This window comes from Phodopus roborovskii, unplaced genomic scaffold (genome assembly GCF_943737965.1).
Source record: "Phodopus roborovskii unplaced genomic scaffold, PHOROB, whole genome shotgun sequence".
In the NCBI taxonomy this organism is placed as follows: Eukaryota; Metazoa; Chordata; class Mammalia; order Rodentia; family Cricetidae; genus Phodopus; species Phodopus roborovskii.
The window spans coordinates 17,600,937-17,624,487 of record NW_026126541.1 but is presented as its reverse complement, the minus strand read 5'-3'; the positions used below and the strand labels follow the sequence as shown (position 1 = coordinate 17,624,487).

The 23,551-nt window shown below is 37.3% G+C and overlaps 1 protein-coding gene across 3 annotated transcripts in view; it reads left to right on the top strand.

The window, feature by feature from the left end:
* The window catches only part of R3hcc1l (R3H domain and coiled-coil containing 1 like), an 81,720-nt gene that overhangs the window by 41,424 nt on the left and 16,745 nt on the right, over positions 1-23,551 (top strand). For all 3 annotated transcript variants that reach the window (XM_051199719.1, XM_051199720.1, XM_051199721.1), the window contains exon 2: positions 12,302-14,094. In XM_051199719.1, coding sequence (XP_051055676.1) covers positions 12,316-14,094 — 1,779 coding nt within the window. In that variant the 5' untranslated portion in view covers positions 12,302-12,315. The remainder of the gene's footprint in view (positions 1-12,301; positions 14,095-23,551) is intronic.

Here is a 23,551-nt window from a genome sequence, read left to right as displayed (position 1 = left end):
TTTCTTTTTCAGTCCCTTAAAGTTTCCTTTTGGAGGTCCTTTATCCCTTAGATTAAGTTTATTTTCTTTTTTTCTCTTTTATTTAAAGCTATTATTAGGAGAGGTTTTTTTTTTTTTTTTTTTTTTTTTTTCCTGAGATTATTTCTCAGCAAGTTCATTATTAGTATGTAGAAAAACTGAGTTTTGTGTGTTGATTTTGTATCCTGTTGCTAAAAGTGTTTGTCAATATCTAAGAGTTTACTGGTGGAGTCTTTAGGGTCCTCCCTCCATTATGGGGTCCCTGAGATGACTCAGCAGGTAAGGGTGTTTGTTGCTAAGATGATAACTTTACTTCAGTTTTCTGATGTGGAAGGAGAGAACCAAGTCATTGCCCCTCAGGTTGTCCTTGACCCTCACCAGTGTGCCATGGCATGAGTGTGCACATGCACATACATATGATAACATTTAAAATTAAATATAGGATCATGTCATCTGCAAATAGGGTTAATATGATTTCTTATTTGTATCCCTTTTCTCTTACTGAACAGTATATTAAATGAAAGAGATTGGGCACATTTATCTTCTCCCACGCTTTAGAGGAAATACTCTGTTTTTCCTCATTTAATTTAGGTTTATCATGTTTAGCTTTTATTTTGTTATTTCTAAATGTTTCTTAAAAGTAATTTGCCCTCTTTGACAGAACTTGGAGCCACCTGAGGCCTCATTCTTCTGATAGTAACCTTTAGTGACCAAGTATAAAATGTTTGAAGTCTGGTTTGATCATCAGATTACTGAGCATGGTATAAAAGCTTGATGTTGACTGTTAATAACTGTGTGATCCCTCAGTTCTCCAAAGATGCAGACTGACTATCTCTGAAGAAATAATGACTTTATAAATGTGGTTTTTAGAGTTGATTGAATTCAAATGACAGCATTGACTTTTATAGGCTTTATTACTGAAATTTTGTTAAGCCGAGAATAATTTTTTACGAGATCTTGAACATATAAATTTTGTTAGGTACAAATACTGAGATTTTAATTGCCATTTGGTGGATAATTAAGCAATATAGAATATTGTATTCTTTTTAACATTTCTAACAAAGATAAGATGAAGCAGGTATTGTTAGAATTTTTAATCTCACCATTGCTAACTTTATTTATGTTTGAGGATCTGAAGCCTATTTATACCCTTTTTGGGGTTAACCATCTCAGCCCTGTTTACATTCTGTGTGCCTTCCTGCTGGATGTTCATAACTCAGTTTCCCAGCTCTTTCCCGTGATGAGCTTACTCTCCAGCACTGCTGAAGCAGTTCCATTGTTACCAACAACCTTTAGCTCGCCAAATACAGCAGGAAAGTTTCGGGGCTTCCTGTTGACATTTCAACATATTTAATATGGTTGTTTATTCTTGTTTTTTTTTTTTTTTTTAAGGTATTTTCTGTGTCTCCAGAGACATCAGTGCTCTTCTTTGCATGCTGTGCTGTCCTTTAGTGGCAGTGCCTCCTTCTCCTCTCCTCTTCTGGTTAGTTCCCCATGGCTTCTCCCCCCTTGTACCTGCCACTGCTATGTGCAACTGTTATCTTATATCTTGGTTTGGATATTCATGGTGATCATTCTCAAATGTTCATCAATGTTTCCATTATTTCTTTATCTGTACCAGGAAATCTGGTTAGGCACTCAAATTTATGCTCACATCAGACTCTGGATTCTTTCTTCACCCCTCACATCTGTAACTAATATCAAAGCAAATTGTCCCAAACGTTCACATCCCCTACTCAGCTCACTAAGTTTTGTTAGTGTCCTTTTCAAAGTCTGTCATTTTCTGTTTCTTGTGACTTCCTCACCGTCTACCTAACAATGTAGTAGGTATCCCTCCTTCTGTTTCCCCTTTGTACTCATGTATTGCTAGAAAAATCTTTAGCAAAGGCCAGTCAGACAGTGACCAGCTAAAGCCTTCCAATAGTTTCTGAACACATTGAAAGTAAAATCCAAAGCTCTGTCATAATCCTTCTTTTGGCCTTTGGCTATCTTACTAACCACTGTTTCCACATTTTGCTCTTAATTCTTGTTTGTGCCTTAGGACTTTTGCACATGTTCTTCCTCTTTCCTGGGTCTTTCCCCCCACAGTTTGGTTTTCATATTGACTCATTTCAGTATGATTTAAGGGGGTGACTTTTCAGAGTGGTCTTCCTGCTTTATCACATAGTTTCCCTTCTACAATAGCCATGCATGTCCCACTATTTCTTACGTACACATTGGTGGTATATGTTTAAATGTTTATTTTCACCTCTGAAGTATTTGCTTCTTGAGGTTGGAGGGCTTGTATTCAGTACTGTTTCTAGTGCCTAAGAGGGTAAGATGAGACATAGTATACAATGACTACTCAACAGATGTTAGTGGAAAGAATAAGTGAATGGGTCCCAAATCTCAGTTGTGGAATGGAAGAGAGCGAGGTTTCTCTTGCTGTGGTTTAACATCTATTAATTTAGTGTCAAGTAGATTGCATGACAATCTAGATTCAAAAACAACAACAAAAAGTAGTCACTGGTCCTATATTGAAGAGGCAGATACTGCAACAACCATAAAGCAATAGGTTTATTGCTTTCACAAAGGCACATGTAAAAACATATATTGGCAATTTATGTCAAGGAGAACAGTGATGATCTTGTAAAAAAAGGTGACTGCTTTTTAGCTGAGTTGAGGAATGAAGATAAATAAGCATCTGACTGAGGGAAAGTAATATATTTAAACCATGATGGTGGTAGAAGACAGTTGGGCTGCTAGTACATCTAGTACTACCAAAATGATAGCAAACGAAGCCTGAAGTTAGAAGAAGCTAGAGCAGCAGATAGGAAGTGTTGGGGGCTATGTGGCTAGATTATATAAGACTTTATATACTTACTATGCAGGATAGTTTAAGTTTCTGTGTAGCAAAGTCATTGAAGAGTCTATGACCAAACCTGTGGTAATGTCAAAGGCATGACTTCTACAGTTGTGTCCTGAATCTCTGAATAATACCATTAGTCAGACTATGAAACCGAGGGTAGAAGAACAGTGATTACTTGGGGGAGAATGGTGAAAACCTTCAAATGCATAATAATCTTAGAGTCCAGAAACCTTCTGGTCTGTTGCTGTATTTCGTATCTGACATCTCATTTTTTAAGTATACTGACTTTATTTTTAAGATACCTTCAGCCAATTCCTTACAAATGAGATCCACACCCCTGAACTAAAGGGCCTTGGCATCCTTGGTTTTGCCAGTTTGTACATTGACTAAAAATAATAAAGAATATTCTTGTAAGTATTGTAAAGCCAGACATTGCTTTCTTAATGTGCAAAGAAACAGTTCTAAATCTAGGGCCTTCTGTGGTTTCAAATGTAAGTTTTCAAAAAGCTTCTGTTTTTAGAAAATAATGTTAACACAGAGTAGTAAGCAGTGTTCCCAAATGTGCTATTGATCAATTTTACCTCAGGGGTATGTTGTATAACTTGTCTAACTTTGGGATTTATGAAGCATGAGTAGATTTTTGCATTTATAGAATTATATTTTGAATTTATAGAATTAATTTGGTTTATTACCATGTTACCAAAGTAGACAATACAAAGAGGAAAAACAGGCTACCTTTGCTTGTGATTAGTAATATAGAAACATCTTGGGACAGTGCTATTCAATTAGAAGCATAGCATGGATAGGAATATGAAAAATGTAAATGATTTTAAGTCCACCAGCCACTGTTAAAAGTACAAAAATAAACATGAAATTAATGTTTACATGAGCTAATATATCCAAAGCAGTTGCCATCTCTACATATAATCAACATAAACATTTTAAGTTTGTGTGTGTGCACATGCATGTCCCAAGTCTTTGAAACCCCAAAGGGTTGCATCTCAATTTAGACCGACCATACTTCAGAGGCTCAGACGCCATGTGGGCTCGTGTTGATCAGTGCAGCCCTAGATTATTCTCAGACCAATGGAGGTTGCTCAGCATTCTGCAACAGTTGCCACTATCTTTCCAACATCAAGTAATTTATGTGCTGTTTGTTTTATTGTACTGTCAAGTATATTAAAGCATGCCTCCATTCATCATTTTCTTACCTACAGTAGTTTTGTCCAGTAAAGATCTGTTTATGAATGTTCATTGCCTTTGGTTTCTGTTATTCCACCTTACTGTACTATCCTGTTTTACTAAAAGTCTTGGAATTTCAGTGATGTTTTTAATTACAAAATACTGCAAGCTTGTTGTAATGTGGTGCATGTAATAAGTAGTCCTTTGACATCATTCTTTTCTTTTTCATTTCCTGCTCTCATGTAACAGTATAGATAATTCTTTTTAGAAATATACATATATGAAAAATTATTGTTAACTGAAAGAAGTGTACCTGAAAAATATTTTTAAAAGATAGTCTATTAAAAGTGGATACTAAAGCCTTATTATATCAATATATATGTATATATTGATGATAGTTATATATCAACATATATACATATATGCATATGCGCATATATATATATAAAATCGCCTGTACCCCAGGCTGGCTAGAAATTCATGATGTAATCAAAGGGTGACCGTCTACTGACCCCCCCCCCCCGGTTCCTTTCAAGTGCTGGTATTTCAGACTGAGGTACAATACCTGGTTTCTACATTTCTGGGGATGAAAACCAAGGCCTCATTCACACCAGACAAATATTCTACCAACTGGGCTACATTTCCAGCCCCTCATTACTATGAATTATCTATTAAAAAAAATTGTCATGAACAGTCTTTAGAAATGGAAACATTTCTTATTATAACTGATATTTAGTAAATTTTAGTTTGTAATTAGAGCTGTGCTGGTTCTCAAAATTAAAGAATGGGGTATGTTGATGTATCTCAGTGGTAGAGCACATGTTAGCATGCATGCACAGGGCATGCGTTGTACTCCATCTCCAATGTCAACTCCAATGTCAACCAAACAAAAGGAAAATCAAAGATATGTGATATATTCTTGCCACAGTCAAATATATAATAGTGATAGCACCCTTTTTGTTGTCTTCTGTTGTTCCGGAATTTCTCAGATACAATAGGTTAGTGCAGAACTCTTTAAAATTTTTCTACTTTATAAACTCTTTGCCTGAGAAATTTTTATGTAGCTCTGGCCGTACATGTATTAGTTACTTTCTGTAGCTGTGTTCAAAAACCATGACCACGAGGGACTTAAGGAAGAAAGAGTGTATTGTGGTTCCCTAGGGAGAGTTCATAATGGTGAGGGAGGCACAGCAGCAGGTGGCTGGCACAGGAAGCTGGGAAATCACATCTCCACTGGAAGCAGAGAGGCTAGAACCATCAAAGCCTGCCCTATTTCCTATGGCAAGGCTGCACCTCCTACGGGTTCATAGCCTCCTTAAACAGCATCAGTCACCAGGGACCAAGTGTTCAAATGTGTGAGCCTGTGGGCGGGGGGCATTTTTATTTTCACACAAAGATTAAATCTTTGGGCCCAGAGAGATGGCTCTGCAGGTAAAGGTGACTGCAGCCAAGCTTGATGACTTGAGTTCAATCCCTGATACACTAGGGTAGAAGGAGAGAACCAACTTCAAATTGTCCTCCGACCTCTACATGGGCACTGGCGCAAGCAAGTGCCCACCACCACATGAGTAAATAAATAAATATTCTAGGATATAGCACATCTACAATGTTTTTCGGAATTCATTAATATTTTATTTTATCACTGTTAGTTGTCTTAGTCAGTGTTCTTTAGCTGTGAAGAGACATCATGATCAAGGCAACTCTTAGAAACCATTTAGTTGGGCTTGCTTACAGTTTCAGAGGTTTAGTTCATTATAGTGGGGAACAGGATGACATGCAGGCAGACATGGTGCTGGAGAAGTAGCCGAGAGTTCCACATCTCGATCCATGTGTGGCAGTATAAGAGAGACACACTGGGACTGACTTGGGTTTTTAAAACCCCAAAGCCCACCCCTGTGACACACTTCCTCAAACAAGGCCACACTCATAATCCTTTTAAATGGTGTCACTCCTTGTTGCTAAAGTATTCAAACCTATAAACCTATGGGAGCCGCTCTCATTCACACTGCCATATCAGTGCTGAGGTTGTCACTCACTAAACAGATAGTATGACATAACAGAAATATGTTTTAGGTTTTTAGAAATTGTTGGAAATTCCACTCTGAATCCCAAGCCAAAATTTATGCAGTGTTTTTCTATGACATCAAGTTAACTCAAACAGTAAATTTTAGAATAAAATATTCTAACACAGTACAAAGATACAGTAATTTGATACATACTGAATGAGAATAGGAAAGTTAAATCTTTGTTTTCTGTGCTTAAGCTATTATTTCTGTGGGATCAGAAAACTTAGTAGTCAAAATATTGTCGTTCATAACATGCAATAGTATTGTGTAGCATACTGATGAGTTCAGTGCAGAATGTACATGTTGTGTGTTCAGGACAAAGGATGCAGTGAAATTTAGGATGCAACACAGGTGATTTGTGCCCCAAACAACCTAAATTCATTTTGATTTTGAATGTTTTGATCATTGTGTAGTCAGTGATAGAGCACTTAGCTGTCCTGTTTGTGGCCCTAGATTCCCTTCCAATACCACTAAACATATCTAGCTGAAGAGTCAGCTAGAGAGTCTACTCAGTAGGACTTTGTGTTCTCAAAATTATTCCTGACAGCTACAGATGAGGTCTACCAAATTTACAAGGATCACTAAATCCATCTGTAAATAAAAAAATTTAACCTACTGTTTTATAGTAACCTTGGTAGCTGGACCGATCTTACTTGAATATACAGAAAAGGAAAGCCAAGGAAGTGTTGTTATTTTCCTACTGTTTTGCAGTACCACATCTGTTCTAAAATGAGTCCCATATGATGTGGGCTTCCTGTCTACCTACTAAGTCTTGTATTCAAGACAGTTGCATTAGCATTTTAATATGGGACAGTTGTAGTCTGTTAGTGTACCCTTTATGTAACTACACCACCTTGGGTTTCTTTTTATTTTGTAGAATGCTTGAGAGGATGCCAGAGTCAGAACTGACCATGTATCCTACTTGAGACATTTCTTTATTCTAGAACATTTCATAATTTTTTAAACAAAGTTAATGAAACCTAGTCTTCAGAAAATAGACTTGAAATAAATCTATTGTGAAAGTATCTTCAATTATGGATGTGTTTATCTCTTACCCTCATATCTTTGTTTATTAACATATGAATTGGTTGTACCTTGCCTCATCTTCAAAGGAATTTGACATGGCTTAAAAAAAAAAAAAAAAAAAAAAAAAGGAGAGAGAGAGGGAGGGAAGGAGGGAAGGGGAAAGAAAGAAAGTAGACACACGAAAGAAAGGAAGGAAGGGACACCTGATTTGCATTAATTGTTGCATCTTAATTCTGAGATTTTCCAGAAAAGGAAAAAAAAAAAAAAAAAAAAAAGACACATGTTGTGTCTAGTGAAAGAACTTTTGGAGACATGCCCTTTTTTTCTTTTTACAAATGGAGCATTAGATAGGATAATAATCTTTGATTTTACAAAAATTAGAAAATGTTTTTCAAGTAGAAATTTCCTGTCTTGACCAAACACAGCTGCTGTGATTTTAATAATGAATTTTTAACTTAGGAAAGCTTAGCGTGTGTTGTGAGCTAAGATACATAGTTTGTTTTTGTTTTTAGAAAACTACTGTGGCCTGAGTGGTAAATGTGGAGTGACTTGTATTTGATGGAAAAAAATCATTTTGCAGCCAGCCAACATAAAAATTGGGTCATATTAAAACCATCAGATTTATCTAAATGCTTGCAAATGGTTCAGGGGGAAAATATCAGCCTGGAGAAGGGAAGAAAGTAGGAAAGAAAGAAGGGACATGTGTAATTGTAAATGATAAAGCAGATGTGAAATGTTAACTGTAGGTGAATAGGTAAAGGGAATGTGAACACTTTTGTACTGCTTTTAACTTTATAACTTACCTATGGTTTTCAGCTAAAACACAAGATAGGCGTTTCTGATTACAGCACTTGAGAGATTGAGGCAGGATTTCAAGTTTGAGACTAGTCTAGCCCGTTTAGTGGGTTCAAGGCCAGCTTGAGATAAACATTGAGGCCCCCCCCATAAAATATTGAGATAACATACATGGTTTAGTTGTAATACATTTATATGAACTAACAAAATAATAGAACTTTAGAGAATTTGTTCTAAAAGCATAGTTAGCATGCCCATTAGGTTATTTGTTTCAATAGTAGATACTCTGAATGAGCCTTTTTAAAATCCTGAAGCTAGTCAATTCATGGTTGTCTGTTGAGTATTTAAAATGCTAATACCCTGTTGTTGATTGAAGAGCTGTGTATGTTCAGATAACAGATACAGGGTGAGCAGTATGGACTTGTTATGAAAATATTAAAGCATTATTTGTGTTATTTATGTTCTTATGAAGATAGATCAGAGAGTCACTTAAAGTTACTAACGTTTTTGTTTTGGTTTTCTCAAGAGAACTTTAAAACAGAAGAAGCAGTTGAAAAGGTGCTGCAGTACAAAAGTGACAGAGAAAATAATTTGGCCAGAATTGTTTCAAATATATATTTTAGTAATTGGCTGCTCTCTATCAAAAAGGAATCTGGCTTCTTACCCCTTTAGAAAATGTAATTCTGAACAGAATTGAAAATTGCTAGTCTTTGTGGAATGAATAAGTTGCAAAATGTAGAATAATTCTGTTCTTCAGTTAAGCTAGTAAGAGCTCTTTCAACATTTAAAAAAATAATAAAAAGTTAAGCTGTATGGGGAAGAGCTGAGTGGAAGAATTCATATGCTGTGAGGAATTCATATGCTGGATGGGAAGTTTCATGTGTGGATTTGTAGGGGAGGGGGGTGAAGGTTGACCTCAGGCTTCCTCAGTGGCTCTCCACTTTAGTTTTACCCAGAGCCTGTTGGGTTATGCTGACTGGCTGAGATCCTTCTGTCTGCTTCCCTGGCTCTGAGGTTGCAGGCACAAACCCACCAGGTATAGCTTTTGCCCCTCCCTTTCATGAGTGCTTGTGGTTGAACTCAGGTCCTCATGTATGCCAAGTAGTACTTCACTGTCTGAGCCATCTCCCCAGGTCCCATAATCCAAGCACATAGGCTTACTATTAAATATGTTGGATTTTTAAAATGTAACAACTGCTTATGATCCATGCTCTGGAAGTTACAGTGTATCATATATCTCTATAGTTGAAGGCTAGTATATGTCTTTACAATTTTTCCCAAATTTGTTTTCAATGATGCCACATTGGTAACTTGAAATTATCCACGGTAAGGTTACTAACTGCAGAGATTGACAGATGTCATAAATCAGGGCTTGATTACTTATTGATTGTCTAGAGTTGCAGCGATGAAAATACTACTAATGTAAATGTGGCATGTCTTTAGCTACTATATTGTGAATAGCTTAAAAAATGAAGATGTCCTCTTCCATTATTCTGACTAGTTATGCACTTGAGCAAAGGAGTCACTTACTGTAGACACCATTGGTATAAACAGCCAACTCTATGAAATACACCATGAGCTTGTTGATAATTTACCAATACATTGCTTGTTATGGCCCAATTTAATTTAGCATTTAGGCAGGAAATAGATGATATAAGTTTATTATATTGCTATTCTGATTTAAGAAATAGCATTATGATTTATGATCATTAAGGAAAAGGGATTGTTTTGGAAACCATTCACTATAGCATACATTTGTAAAGTTCTAATTTGGTAACTCTTAATAGTCTTCTTACAGATTATAGAGATAGTAATATGATTTAGAGTTTGAAAGATGCTTAAAATTATACCACCTTTGTTATAAATAGAAATGCTTTCTCTAGTGTATGTCATTTAGATGTACTTTGTTTTTACTGAAAACAACACTCATCCCCTGATAACAGCACTGGAAAAATCTAGAAATACAGGGTTTTATTTTGTTTTGCTTTTTCTTACATTGAGTTAAAACTGTTGCTTTTAAACTGGCAGTTGATCCTGGAGAAACAGACATAAAGAAATGAGGAAAAATAATGTCCCTTATGTAGAGCAGCTGACTGGCCTGCAGGTGTCATGTTAGCTGTGATGCTTCATTTAAACCCCTTTGGGCAAAGAAGTGTTCCTCGTTTAGTTCTCCTAATTATGCAAAGCTTGAACTTTCCCCTCCATGCTAAGAGTGTGTTACTTTTTAAAACTTCCTCATCACGTTTTGGCTTTTCTTGACCCCGTGGGCTGAAATAGAAGCCTTCAGATACTTCTTTGGGTAGATTTTACAGAAATAAATCTGTTAGATTTTGTTTTAATCCCAAACGAATCATTGTGTCTGTTGTCTCTTGCCTTCATGTTACTTTTAGTATTTCACTTCAGATTCTTGAAATGATGCTGAGTGATAATGTTATCATTTTCTTGTCTTTATTAATCCCATCAGTTTTGTGTCAGTTGGGTATTTCTTTTGTACTTTTTGTTTATTGTGTGTATCTGATTGCCATATAAAATGTTAAATTTGAAAGGACTGTGAGGATGAAAATCCATACTGTTCCATACCCTTTCCTTGTAAATTTACTTCTATTCATTACTTCTGTTATTTAACCAGTTGAAATGAATTACAAGTTATTTCAGTTAATACACATCTGTCCATTTCTTCCCAGAAGTTTGCCAGGGTATATACTGATAGGTGCTTTACTAATTGAAATTGACACACTGTTAATTGTATCACTTCAAGTGGGATGCATATACCTTAGAGTTTCTTTGAAATGTGGACATTTTTGAAATTTAGCTCACTATTAAAATCATGGGCCAGCAAAATGGCTCAGTGGACAAAGGTACTTGTTTCCAAGACTGACAGCCTGAGTTCAGTCCCCAGAATCCACATCATGGAAGGAAAGAACCAACTCTGACCTCCATGTGTACTGTGTAGTGTTCATGTATGTTACATACAGATATACACATAAATTAATACATTTAAAAATTATTTTCTTTCACATTCAGAGTAATAGAAAATCTATGAACAGTGTTGGGCCAGATATTAAGTGTTTTAAATAGCAAAGGGACTTCAGCTAAGTGGCTTGTCACATAAAGATGCTAACTACCAAGCTTGACAATCATTTCAAGTTCCACATGAATGCACATGTGCACACACGCACATGCACACGCTCATGCACACACACACACACACACACACACACACCAGTGCTTTATTCACTAACCAATAAGAGAAACATATTTACAGAATGACATCTCCCATCAAAATTCTTTGAAAACCATGGTGGAGTTTGTCAGGGATTACTAGTGTGATTGGCTCATCATAGTTTTCCTGTTCTCCAGCCTCCTCCTTTCTGCTTGGATTTATCTTCTTACTGCTGGAAGCAGAAAAAACTCACAGTAGGTCACTTACATAGGCAGGGTTTCCTTTATCTGAAATGCTTTGCAGTTCAGAAGGTTGTGGGTATTTTTGTAGTTCTAGAATGTTGGTATATTACTGGCTGAACATTGCTAGTCCAGGAACAATTCTGAAGGCTCCAAAGCGTAATATTGAGTACTGACACATTGCTCCAAAAGTTTTGGGTTTTGAAATTTGAGTTTTTTAGAGCAGGAATGGCTGACCTAAACTTTAAAAAAATTACATTTTTCTTAAACTTTTTTTTGTTTTGTTGATACAAAGGAATATGTGTATTTACAAACTTCAGTGTGACATTCACACAGATACACACACACACAAAGTGTAATGATTAAATTTTACCTTTTTTCAGCAGCAACATGATTTAAATGTACTGTTTTCTAGGAAGAATTAGTTGTTCCATTGTATAGCTGTCACTTGTCACACACACACACACACACACACACACGCACACACACACACCCCGGTGAATGTGTGTGTGTGTTGTGTGTGTGTATTTGTGTTTATGCTGACAGTTGATATCCTCCTTGAAAATATTCTTCATAGCAGAAGTCTAAGCTTTAAAACATGGAGATGATTATTCTTTATGAGGAGGTAGTAGTGGGCATCACTGTTCACACAATCTGTTTTTAAATTCAGCGTAAGGTGAAATTACGTGTTTAAAAAGAAAGCTTGAAAAGGTAGGGTGAATGGTTTTGAAGATCCAAAGAAAGGGTATCTTTTGATAAAGCCTGTGACCTAGATCATGGGGCTTTGGGGTTTACTTTCTTTACATGTGTGATCGCATTAAGTATTTTATGGCAGATTTTGCTTTTTTTTTTTATGTCAGTGATTGCTATAAAATAGATTAGTAAGCTCTCAACCCGTCCCTTAAACTTTTCTTGGTTCAATACATGATAATTAGTTATTATTAAATCTTTATTTTTCTTTCAGATTGAGGTTGCGCCATGCAGCAAGAAGCAGAGAGATGCAGAGTTCGAACCAAGAGGCCTGACATGGCACTTTATGTACCTAAAGCTCGAAGGGGTACAGCACTCCTCAAGGCAGATGACAAGGAAGAAAGCTGCAGGCCTCCTACCTTTGTGCCGAAAGAACAAAAAGAAGGTTGTCTTCCCCAGAAGATCTCTGGAAATAAACCTGAGTCTCACAGACTCAGTGGCCATTCTGATAGACAGGGGTGTGCCTGCAGAGAAGGCAAGAGGCCTTCACCAAAATTAAGGGAAGACGGGTCCCTTCAGAGAAAGAATAAAGGTAAGGTTTGTACTAGGAGAGGAGATGAAGAACCCAAAGAAGTCTCGTCTCAAGAGCGTCAACAGAGAGCCCCCAGTGCTGGCGTTACATCTACTGTACCTCTGCAGAGACTTTTTAAACCAAAGGAAACGGAATGTTTGGAAGTTCCCACTGCAGGATTGACGGAACACCGGGAGGTGCATCTATCGAAGTCTTACTCAGAAGTCATTGATGCTCAGGTTCTAAACAGACCATTCCAGAACATAGGACCTTGTGATTTTAGTGGGGAAACTTGCGTAAATAGAGATTTGGAAAGCAGAACTGAAACTGAGACCAAAGTAATGGAGTTGGCCTCCCAGTGTCCTCAAGTTGTTACCACTCTGTTGAAACCAGAGGGTATGGCTGTGCCAGTAATGCTAAGCTCTGATTCTGAAACTGCACCATGCAGTATGGAAATATCAGATGGAGTGTCAAATCACAGTTCTGGGAGCATCTCTGCAGTTTCTGTTTCTGGAGGTCCAAATGATACTGAGCCAACTTTTATAGAATTTGAAGCTAAGAGTGAGGATACAGTCAACACTCCAGAGTCTGCCTTGGGTCAGAAAGGTGTAGCTTCCATTCCTGAGACTATTGGTAACATTTCTCTTAAAATGGCTATAGTCAGCAAGTTAGAGAGCACAAATGGCATTATTGATCCGACAGTGACTAGAGAATGTGAGAGTGACAGCTCTGCTGATAAGTTGTGTGTAGAGTATGAACCTTCTGATACAGCTGTCCTTGCTCATGAAAGAGACACAGACAGTGGATTTAAGAACGCATGTGACACTATCAGCAAGGCATGTATGGAGGACATGGCAGGTGCAGTTTGTGATCATCAAACTGCAGACAGGCCTTGTATAGTTGCAGTTAGAGAATCTGATGACAGTAGTAGCAATACAAGTAATTTCTCAGATTATCTAGAAATGAGTGCAGATGTAGCCCTTCTCAATGCAGCTAAAAGTGAGAACGGCTCTGAAAAAGTTAGCAGCCTAACTGCTTGCCCAGATATTTATGCCGAGAGTATTGCTTCTAGTTTTACAGAGTCAACAGGAAAGTTGATAGAGAGTGTGTCAGGGTGTGCTTCCTCTTTCCCCATAAAGAAGATTGCTGACAGTAATTGTACCACTTGTTTGGACTCTGAACTGAGTGTGTCTAATGGGACAGAAGTCCTTTTGGAGAGTGCCTTGGGCAGTGATCTGAATAGTACTGAGGAGATAACAGAGGCATTGCACGAACTGAGAACTGCTGCTGAAGAGTTTAAAACAGAGAAGGAAGATGACTCAGAGAATATAGTGCGTGGCGTATCATTTTCTGATGGAGATTCATCTGTGGAAACATCCGCAGAGCTAAAAACAACAGACACTTCTCACATAAACGGAAGTATTGCTGAGGAGGAAAGCTGGGAATCTATGTTTAATGATGACGGTGACTGTATAGCTCCACGTCTTCTACAAGAGGTATGCTCAGTTGAAATCACTTGATATTTAGACAACTTATAAACTTAGGAAATCTAGAATTTGAAGTATTTCTGATAGACATTGTATGCATTTGTTCATTTCCTCACCTTCAATTTAAATTCTTGAAATAGCAGTAGCTTGATAGGATTATACATTGAGAAAATATCTGATATGGGAAAGTTAAAACACACATAATCCTGCTATATCTATAATTGCTAAATTCTAAGGGGTGTTATATACTGAATAGAGTAAATATGAATTTAATGGATTCTGACTGCTCATTGAGGAAATACAGAGGAAACTTCAAAAATGATTTCTGTGTTGACAACATGCTTTCTTTATATATATATATATATATATATATATATTTTTTTTTTTTTTTTTTTTTTGTTCTGTTTTGTTTTGGTTTTGATTTTTTGGGGAGGTTTGTTTTTTTTTTTTTTTTTTTTTCTTTTGTTTTGTTTTGTTTTTGAGGAAGGGTTTCTCTCTGTATTGCTTTGGAGCCTGTCCTGGAACTCACTTTGTAGATCAGGCTGGCCTCAAACTCACAGAGATCTGCCTGCCTCTGCCTCCTGAGTGCTGGCACTGAAGGCGTGTACCACTAGGGCCCAGCTGACATGTATTTTTTACATGAACCATAGCCATTGGGAGGGGAGGAAATAATTTATAATTTGTTCATTTTTATTTTTCAGTGAAGTTTGGATTGTTAAACTATAAGAGGATATAGAAAAGAGAATGAAAGAATAAGGTCATTATTTTACCCAGTTATTACTTAGTTAAATTGAATAAATGACTATTGCGTACATATAAGGAAATGTAAGTAAATAATGGTATGCTGACGAGTTACGGTTCATAAATACAAAATGTATGACTTGAAGGCATTTTACAAATTCTTGAGCTCCACATTCATTTTCATATTTTAACATTTATTCTATCTGCCATTGAATTTTTTTAAGTAGAGAAGCATTTTCTCTTTCTTACTGTAGGTTCACATGGCCTTGGTCTTGAAGAGGAGTGGTGTCTGAGGGCCCAGGTAGTCGTCTTTTAGGACAGACATCAGGGTTCAGTCCTGCTCTATCATTGGCAGATGGAGCTATCACTCACATTCATGTTCTTTCTAACAGACCATGTCTTCACCTCAAAGGTTTGGTTTGAGAGTCACTATAGAATACACTTCAAAGCTAAATGATGAGTTTCTGTTTCCAAGAATTAAATCAGGTGTAGAGAGTACCACATACCTGTGAAAGAGAGCCTAAGACCGAAGAGGCCAGCACTTTGAACAGAACCGACTTCCCACTGTCAAGCAGTCCTCCCTCATTCTTGGGTGTTTATACTGGATTTCATTATTGCTGTATTTAGTGCTTCATGATACCATGTCAGGAGACATCTTAAAGAAACAGTCTTGGGCTGGAGAGATGACTCAGCAGTTAAAGGCTAGACTCACAACCAAAAATACAAGAAACAGTCCTTAGAATGAGATACAGAAGGATGAGTAGTTACGAGTGAAGCTCCATGAACCTTTTAATACACATCAGAATTGCATATATATATATATATATATATATATATATATATATATATATATATATATATATATATATGTGGTATGGTACATTTCTTCATAGCCTTCTTTATCAGATTCACAAAGGCAGTGAGTGTTTCCTGGAGCATGATACTTGGACCAGCAGGGTAAGTATCATCTAGGAACTAAGAATTACATACAACAATTTATCTATTAACTTTTTCAAGTGATTACGAAACAAAGTTTTACATTATTTGCCTTAAATGTCTGTTAGAATGTGACTGGGGAACTATTGTTAGTGATAGTTATAAAATCACTATCAAGTAGGAGTTTTGAGACCCAACTCAGGTTAGGAAATACTAATGAGGGAATTGAATGAATACAGACAGCTTTGTGGGGTTCAGATCACACATGGCAGTGCTTGAAAACTACTGAAGGGTAGAAATGATCTGCTAGAATTGAGGTGCTGTCTTTTTTAGGTTGGCCTCTACGGACTTTGAAAATGTCATTGTGTGTAGGAACCTGTCTTTGGGGGGCTTCAGTCTGATCCATCTGACTTGCCTGATTCATACCAGAGAGGAGGAGTGTGGATTGAGAAATTAAAGATACTATGGAAAAGACAGAGACACAGAATAGAATCAGGTGGGCAATCCAGTGAATACTGAATGCCCCAAGTTTATTCTTCAACATTCTAATATGCCCAAACCAAAAAGTGGGCAAAGGCAAAAGACTTCTTTACCATAATACAAGGAACAGACTTAATTTCCTTACATGCAGTAACCACACTGTTATCTATCCTTGAGGGCTAAGAGTAACCACACCTTAGAATCAAGTCTCTTGGTTCTCAGACCAAACATTCTTTAGTAACCACATCTTAGACCTTTAGGTCTTATGACTTTAACCTTGGAAGAGTAAGGATAATTTTGAACTCTCTGACCTTAAGTCAATATGAAGGGGAGCCATTTTATGGACCCTGACATTTGTGAGGACTCAGATTCTTGGGGACTTCAGTTTCATTTGTGTTTTTAAGAGGGGATTCGTGCATGCATCTTGGTCTCTCACATCTAGGTACAGAAGAATTTAGGCAGCAGTCAAGTGTTTTGGGAAGCATGGTAACAATGAGAGGATGGTAAGGATGCCAAGAAAATGGAGTATGTAGTGCTTTAAGCTGAAGAAGAGTGGAGCTATGTTAAGAGATGAGGAAGGGTGAACATAGAGGGAATCTGATGGTCTGTGGATGCAGTGAACCCAACTGTCTTCTAGATTTTGAAGGATGCCACAAATCTAATAATATAATAGCCCTTTGGTGACTTTTGCTCTTAGTTTATTATTTATATTACTCAAACATACTTAATTAAATGCAGAACTAGAGTGCTTATCTACCTTGAAAGTTTTCCAACAGAAGGCTTTGGCTTTTTTCCCAGTTGGCCTATTTATTTGTTGATAAAGACTAGACAGAAGCGAAGCTAATGCTTCTAATAGGCAGGAAGATATGCTGTACAGTTGGGTATGGCAACCTTTAATAAGTTATATTTGAATCTCTAAAACTGGTCAAAAGGAAACAGGACGTAGTGAAGCCATGAGTGAGCTCCTGAAACCCTTCATGCATTCCAGAATTCACATTTCATCTTCTATTTTCATTTTAATTAACTATTATTTTTTTTTCAAGATAGAGTTTGTTGTAGCCCTGACCACCCTGGAACAAGCTTGCTCTGAAGACTAGGCTGGCCTCGAATTCAGAGACCAGCCTGCCTTTGCCTCCTGTGTACTGGGATTAAAGATGTGTGCCAACTTTAATGGCCTGGCTACTGCATTTCATCTTCTAAAGCCCAGGATATGGGCTACCCAGAAGTTCAAACTAGTAACCAGTAAAGGAGACAATGTCGGCACGATGTCTTTTATCTCTTTAGTAATTAACTCTTTCCCAGGAAAAACAACAACAAAACTTCAATAGCCCCTGCTGCCTGCTATTATGGCCAGCAAACTTATGGATAGAAGGGCAGGTGAGGTACCAAAGTATAGCACTAATGATGTTGAAGGATGTTAGTATTGGTCACCTTCATTGGCCATATCTGGTATTTGAGTCTTTGCATTGTTATAACCATGAGAATTGGGGACCAAAGTAAAGGAATTACACCCATTTCCACTCACTATGTTAATCACCATTTTGACATCCTCTGTTTCCCTATAATCTTCTACAAAAATGTTGTCTGTTTTAAAGTGGTGAACCCAAGTTAGAAAGAAAAAAAGGTTACAGCTCAGCCACTCAGAGCATGTAGAAATATGGAGGGTGGAAAGCCCTTTGTAGTGTATCTTTCAGAGACCACTGTTTTAAGTGGTTGGTATTGTATTCTCATCACTTTGCAGTTAAACAGCAAACATTGAACACTTGAAGTTTTGACACTTAGGGTTTCTATTGTTCTGAAGAGACACAATGACCAAGGCAACTCTGATGGGAGATGTCATTCTGTAAATATGTTTCTCTTATTGGTTAATCAATAAAGGACTGTTAGCAAATAGGAAGGCAAGATAGGCAGGACTAGGAGACAAGGAGGATTCTGGGAGATGTAGTAGGGAGATTCAAAATGTAGGACCAAGAGGAGTAAGAGGTCCAGACCCTTTCTCCAGTAAGCCAAGACCACGTGGAAATACTTAGATTGATAGAAATGGGTTAATATTCAAGGCAGAGCTAGCCAATAAGTAATGCTAATAACAGGCCAACAGCTTTATATCTAATGTAATGTCTCTGTGTGTTATTTGGGACTGATGCGGCTGTGGGACCAGGCTGGTGGGAAAACTGCTCGTAACACAACTCTTATAAAGAAAGACACTGAATTGATGTGGCAGCAAACAATTCAGAGGTTCAGCCCATTATCATGGCAGGGAGCATGACAGCATGTAGGCAGACATGGTGCCAGCTACATCTTGATCAAGAAGGTAACAGGAAGTAGACTAAAATATTAGGAGGTGCCTTGAGCATATATAAGACCTCAAAGCCCACCTCCACAGTGACACACTTCCTTCAGCAAGACCACACCAACTTCAACAATGCCATACCTCCTTGTTTTGTTTTAAACCACCACAGACACTTAAAAATTGAAAATACCAAGATATTTCTTTTACTATTATGTTAAAGGTATTGTGCTATCTGTTGGCTGTGTTCTAAAATTGTTTATATTTTATTTAGAGAGAAAATTGTAGGTATTTGATTATATAGCCACATAACAATTTGAAGAGTAATTAATTTGAATCAGTAGCTAAAACAGCATTGCAAGAGATAACAGTGATATTTGCTTATCTGATGAATGACATACACTATAGACAGACTAGATCTCATAGGCTGAACTGGTTAATAACAGTTTCTTGTTGGTGAGGCAATGGAGTTAAGAAAAAGATTATAGTTCTTTTCTTCCATATTGTTCTGAGTACCTAACTTCTTTCTCATGTTTCTTTTATCTATACATTATTTTTATATAATTTTAGGTTTACAGAAAAAAATGACTAAAAATGACTAAAGCATATACTTTCCATGTACTCTCTGGTCTTTTTATTACTGTTACTATTTTCACAGTGTTTTTGGTTTTGTTTTGTTTTTGTTTTTTGTAGTTCCAGCTCATCTTAACAGATTTTATAATTTGTATTTTTTTTTTTTCCGAGACAGGGAATTTGTATTTTTATAAAACTTTCTGCTGGGCGTTGGTGATGCATGCCTTTAGTCCCAGCACTCTAGGCAGAGACAGGTGGATCTCTATGAGTTTGAGGCCAGCCCATCTACAGAGCTATTTCCAGGACAGCCTCCAAAACAATACAGAGAAACCCTGTCTTAAAACAAAACAATAGAAAACAAAAACAAAAACCTTTCTGAACTGATAGGCTATTGGCTTCCTGAGTGGGAATTTGTAGAGACATCTTCCAGTTGTGGGGTATTCTGCCATGATCACATGGGTCATCCAGATGTGCACATGATTGAATTATCTGCCTCATTCAGTCTGTTAGCATGGGGACTAGTGACCCCTGGGTCACACAAAAAGAGGGAACATTGCGTAGATCCCTTTGCATTGCTGTTACTGTTTTAGACTAGGTAATTCCTAAAATTAAGATTCCCTTCTGAGTGCTGTTAGATTTGTTGAGTGATGTACAAGCCATTAACACTTTAATTTTTACCTGTTTCAAAACTGAAGAAAACAGTTCTGACTATACTGTCAGCATGAAGGAGACTTCCCTTTGTGACACCAGATTCCTGGTGTTCCTGGTTCTGTGCTTGAGTGTACTTCTGTTCAGCACACTCTGTATGATGTCCATGTGGGCTGCGGCTGGGGCAGATGGAAATGCGATAGTGACCAGACTCTTAATGTTCATTCTTCAGTTCTTTATGTGTTCAAGGGCACTGGCAGAAAGGAGAGGTGGGGGTGGTAAAGGACCTACTTTGCCCTTGTCAGAAATAAACAGAATTAAAGATCCATCTATGTTGAAAGGTTGGTTAAAGGCAAAGCATACTTATAGGAAAATTCAATCTTGCATATGCTTAGATTTTAATTAGTGCTACAATTTGTATCAAAAACTACTGGTGAGTTACTCTGTTCCTAGGTGTAAGAAAGGAGATACCAGCTATAGGCATGGCTGCAGAAATGATATGGATAGTCTAACTATATTCAAATCCAGAATTTGTTTGTTGTAGTAACTCTGAAGTATGGGGAGATGGAGATTTGCATGAGGTATAGAATTAAGACAGGGAATGTGAGTGCCTCTCAATAATCTTATATGGACCTTTGCATAGATTGGCCAAAGGCTGAGATGATCAAGAAAAAAGCAAAAAGATGCCAAGCATACTGGATACCAGATAAAGTAGCTAATCCTTCATGCTATTATATTGCTTGCCTGGATTAAGATTAGGTTTCTTCTTAGAGCAGTCTGAGTCTGCTGTCAAAGGTCAGAAATACATGTCTTTGCCTGTTGCTGAGAGGAATAGATGAGCAAGGATGATACCCTCTAAAGTAGAAGCAAGGTAACTTGTAGGAGACCAGCTGTGCTCATGATACAAGACTCAGGGTAACCCAAAGTAGCATACGGAAAAATTGTTTGGGGTTCTAGAGAAATTCAGAAGCAAAATGACAATGAAAGTTAATTTTGTTAGCTCGTGCCTTAAGTTTCTTGGACAACTGTTGTCACTGAGTATCATAGCAGTACTTGAAGTAATTTTAAAAGGTTGAGACCTGTTAACATTTCTTCCTTTGACTGATTTTTTTCCTATTCCATTCAACTAGTTACTCTTACCATTACTTTTATCAGTGGTATCTCCTCATCTGGTCTTACAAGTGTATGGGGGAAGAGGAGAAACCTCCTAGTTTCCTCTTAACTGTAACCCTCTATGCAACCCTCTATGTGTTTCAGCTGTTAGTATATATATCTACATAACAGCTTTTCAATAATGCCGAAGTTAGCCCACCATGTTCACTTGTCTGTGTGCCTGTGTGGTCTGAATAGGAAGCAGGTCCTGGCTCATGACAGTTGGAGTGAATATAGTATACTGCTGCTGTAATAAATGGCTAGAAACTCAGTGGCTTACAACAACAGATTAATATTCTTACAACTCTAGAGATACAAGTCCCAGGTTGAAGCACCCCTGGACTAGATCTGGATATTGACAAAGCTGTGATCTTTTATGGGAGCTGTAAGGGAGAAGATTTATTTTGTTTTTTAAACCCCTTTCAGTTACCAGAGGTTGCCCTGCATTCCCTGGCGTATAGCCCCATTTGTATTTGCAAAGCCAGCAGTGGCCATTCACGTCTACTCACTGTTTCTTTTCTCTGAGGTCTTCAGCTTTTAAAGATGCTTATTCTTGCACTGGGCCCACCAAGATAATCTTACTACTTTAAGGCCAGCTGATTCGCACAGCTTTGTCTGCTACCTTAATTCGCATGCTCTGTGGTGTTTTTATAGGTTCCAGGAATCAGGGCGTGACCATCTTTAGGAGGCTGTTATTCTGCTTCTCATGGGCTATTCTGTAGCCTGTTAGAATATAGGAGTGCAATGAAATGAGCAGCTGTTATCTTTTCAACTTTGCCATTGATATTTTCCTTCTTCCCACCCACAACGATGTATCCATAAATCCTTAATACAAAAGAGTAATACACTGAACACTGACAACATTGCTTCTTGCCATTTACTGTAAGGCTGCTTTACTATGTTATTGGATGGAAAGCTAGATTAGCAGCCAGGTGACTGGAATTATGATTCAGACTTTGTCAGTAATCTGATTTGTAACCATAGGGATATCCTTTTAGTTTCTCTGTGACATAATTCTCTGCACAAAGAATTCAAGATAATAATAGCAGCCCATCTGACAGAGATGTAGATAACTCTCTCAAAATAATGTAGCATATTTTAATTTTTTATCTATAGATAATAAATCAAATCTTTTTATTTTTCCTTTTGTATTTTAAACAATGAAGAATTAAAGAGCCTGTGAATTTTTTTTTTACTTCCCACCATTTTTATTTAAAAAAAAAAAAAACAAAACAAAACTTCTGTAAATAGATTTGGATGATTATGTAACAGTAAGTTAAGCTATATTTTTTAGACTTGGCCAGACTACTAAGGCAGTAAGAATCTTCAGGCCCACATTTTGAAGAAGTTGACTAGTTGAATAGTTTGGGGAAGCAAGTTGAATAATGAAGGAATATCCTGGTTTCACTTATGCTTTCTAAGCAGCAAGACACAAAAGGTCTTCAAATGTTTGCATTTGGTTTCTCAGCAGGTAAAAGCACTTGCTGTGTAAGTATGGCAGTCTGGCCTGAGTTTGACCCACAAAATACATGTGAAGATCAATGGAGAGAATAGATTCCACTGAGTTCTCCTTGGACTTCTACCTGTGGACTCTGGCACACACACCTATACACACATCACATATACACATTATACTAATTTTTAAAGTCATTTGCCCAGAGTCATCTGTAAACTTCCTTTGGTCTGCTGTAGATGCATTAAAATGAATCAGATTATAAGCCTCTCATCCTTTTTTTTTAATCAAATATTTCTTAACCATAAAAATGTGAGTCTTACAATATAAATATTTCATATTGACTTTAGGAAATATTGCCCCAGACTGTAACACTTAAGATTAGTTGTCTACAATAGAAATATGAGCCACGTGTGTAACTTTGAATTTTCATGCCTCCCTGAGACACTCATTGTATAATCCTGGCAGGTCCTGGAATCACTATGAAGACCAGTCTGGCTGCAAACTCACAGAGAGCCACCTGTCCCTAGAGTTTGGTGATGAAAGGGATGTGCCACCACACTGTCAATAAGTTTCTACTAGTCAGATTAGAAAAAAATAAGAAGCAGGTATAATTTATGTGTTTTAACATAATTATGTCCAGAACACCATTTCAACATGTGATCAGTGTAAGAAATCATGCATAAGATATATTTTACATTCTGTTTTTATATTAAATCTTTGAAACTTGATACATACTTTATACTTAAAGCTCATCTGCTGTGAAGTAACCATATTTCAAGTACTCTGTAGCCTCATGTGACATGCACCTACTGTATCAAACAGTCTAGGTCTGCCTCGAAGGTACCTAGCTCATCAGCATGAGTATCTGTTCTCTGTTGCTCTGTTTATAAAGACTCAAGGTTCAAAAGCTGGTGTAAAAACCTGCTAGCTCAGAGAGGCTGGGTTACAATTAGCTGATTTCTCTCCATGTAGGAGTCTCTCTGCTTCCCCAAACCAGAAAAGTCTCAAAACTCCAAGCCCCACCCTATCACTTTGTGTCTGTCTCTATCCAGGTTACTGTCTGGTGCTCTATGTTTACTTTCTGACAACTAGTTGCTAATGCAGCCTCCTAACCCAAGGTTAATTTTTATTTAGTTAACACAAATGCACTTCCTCAGATCCCACAGCCTTTCCAGAAAGCTCCGTGGTGTGTT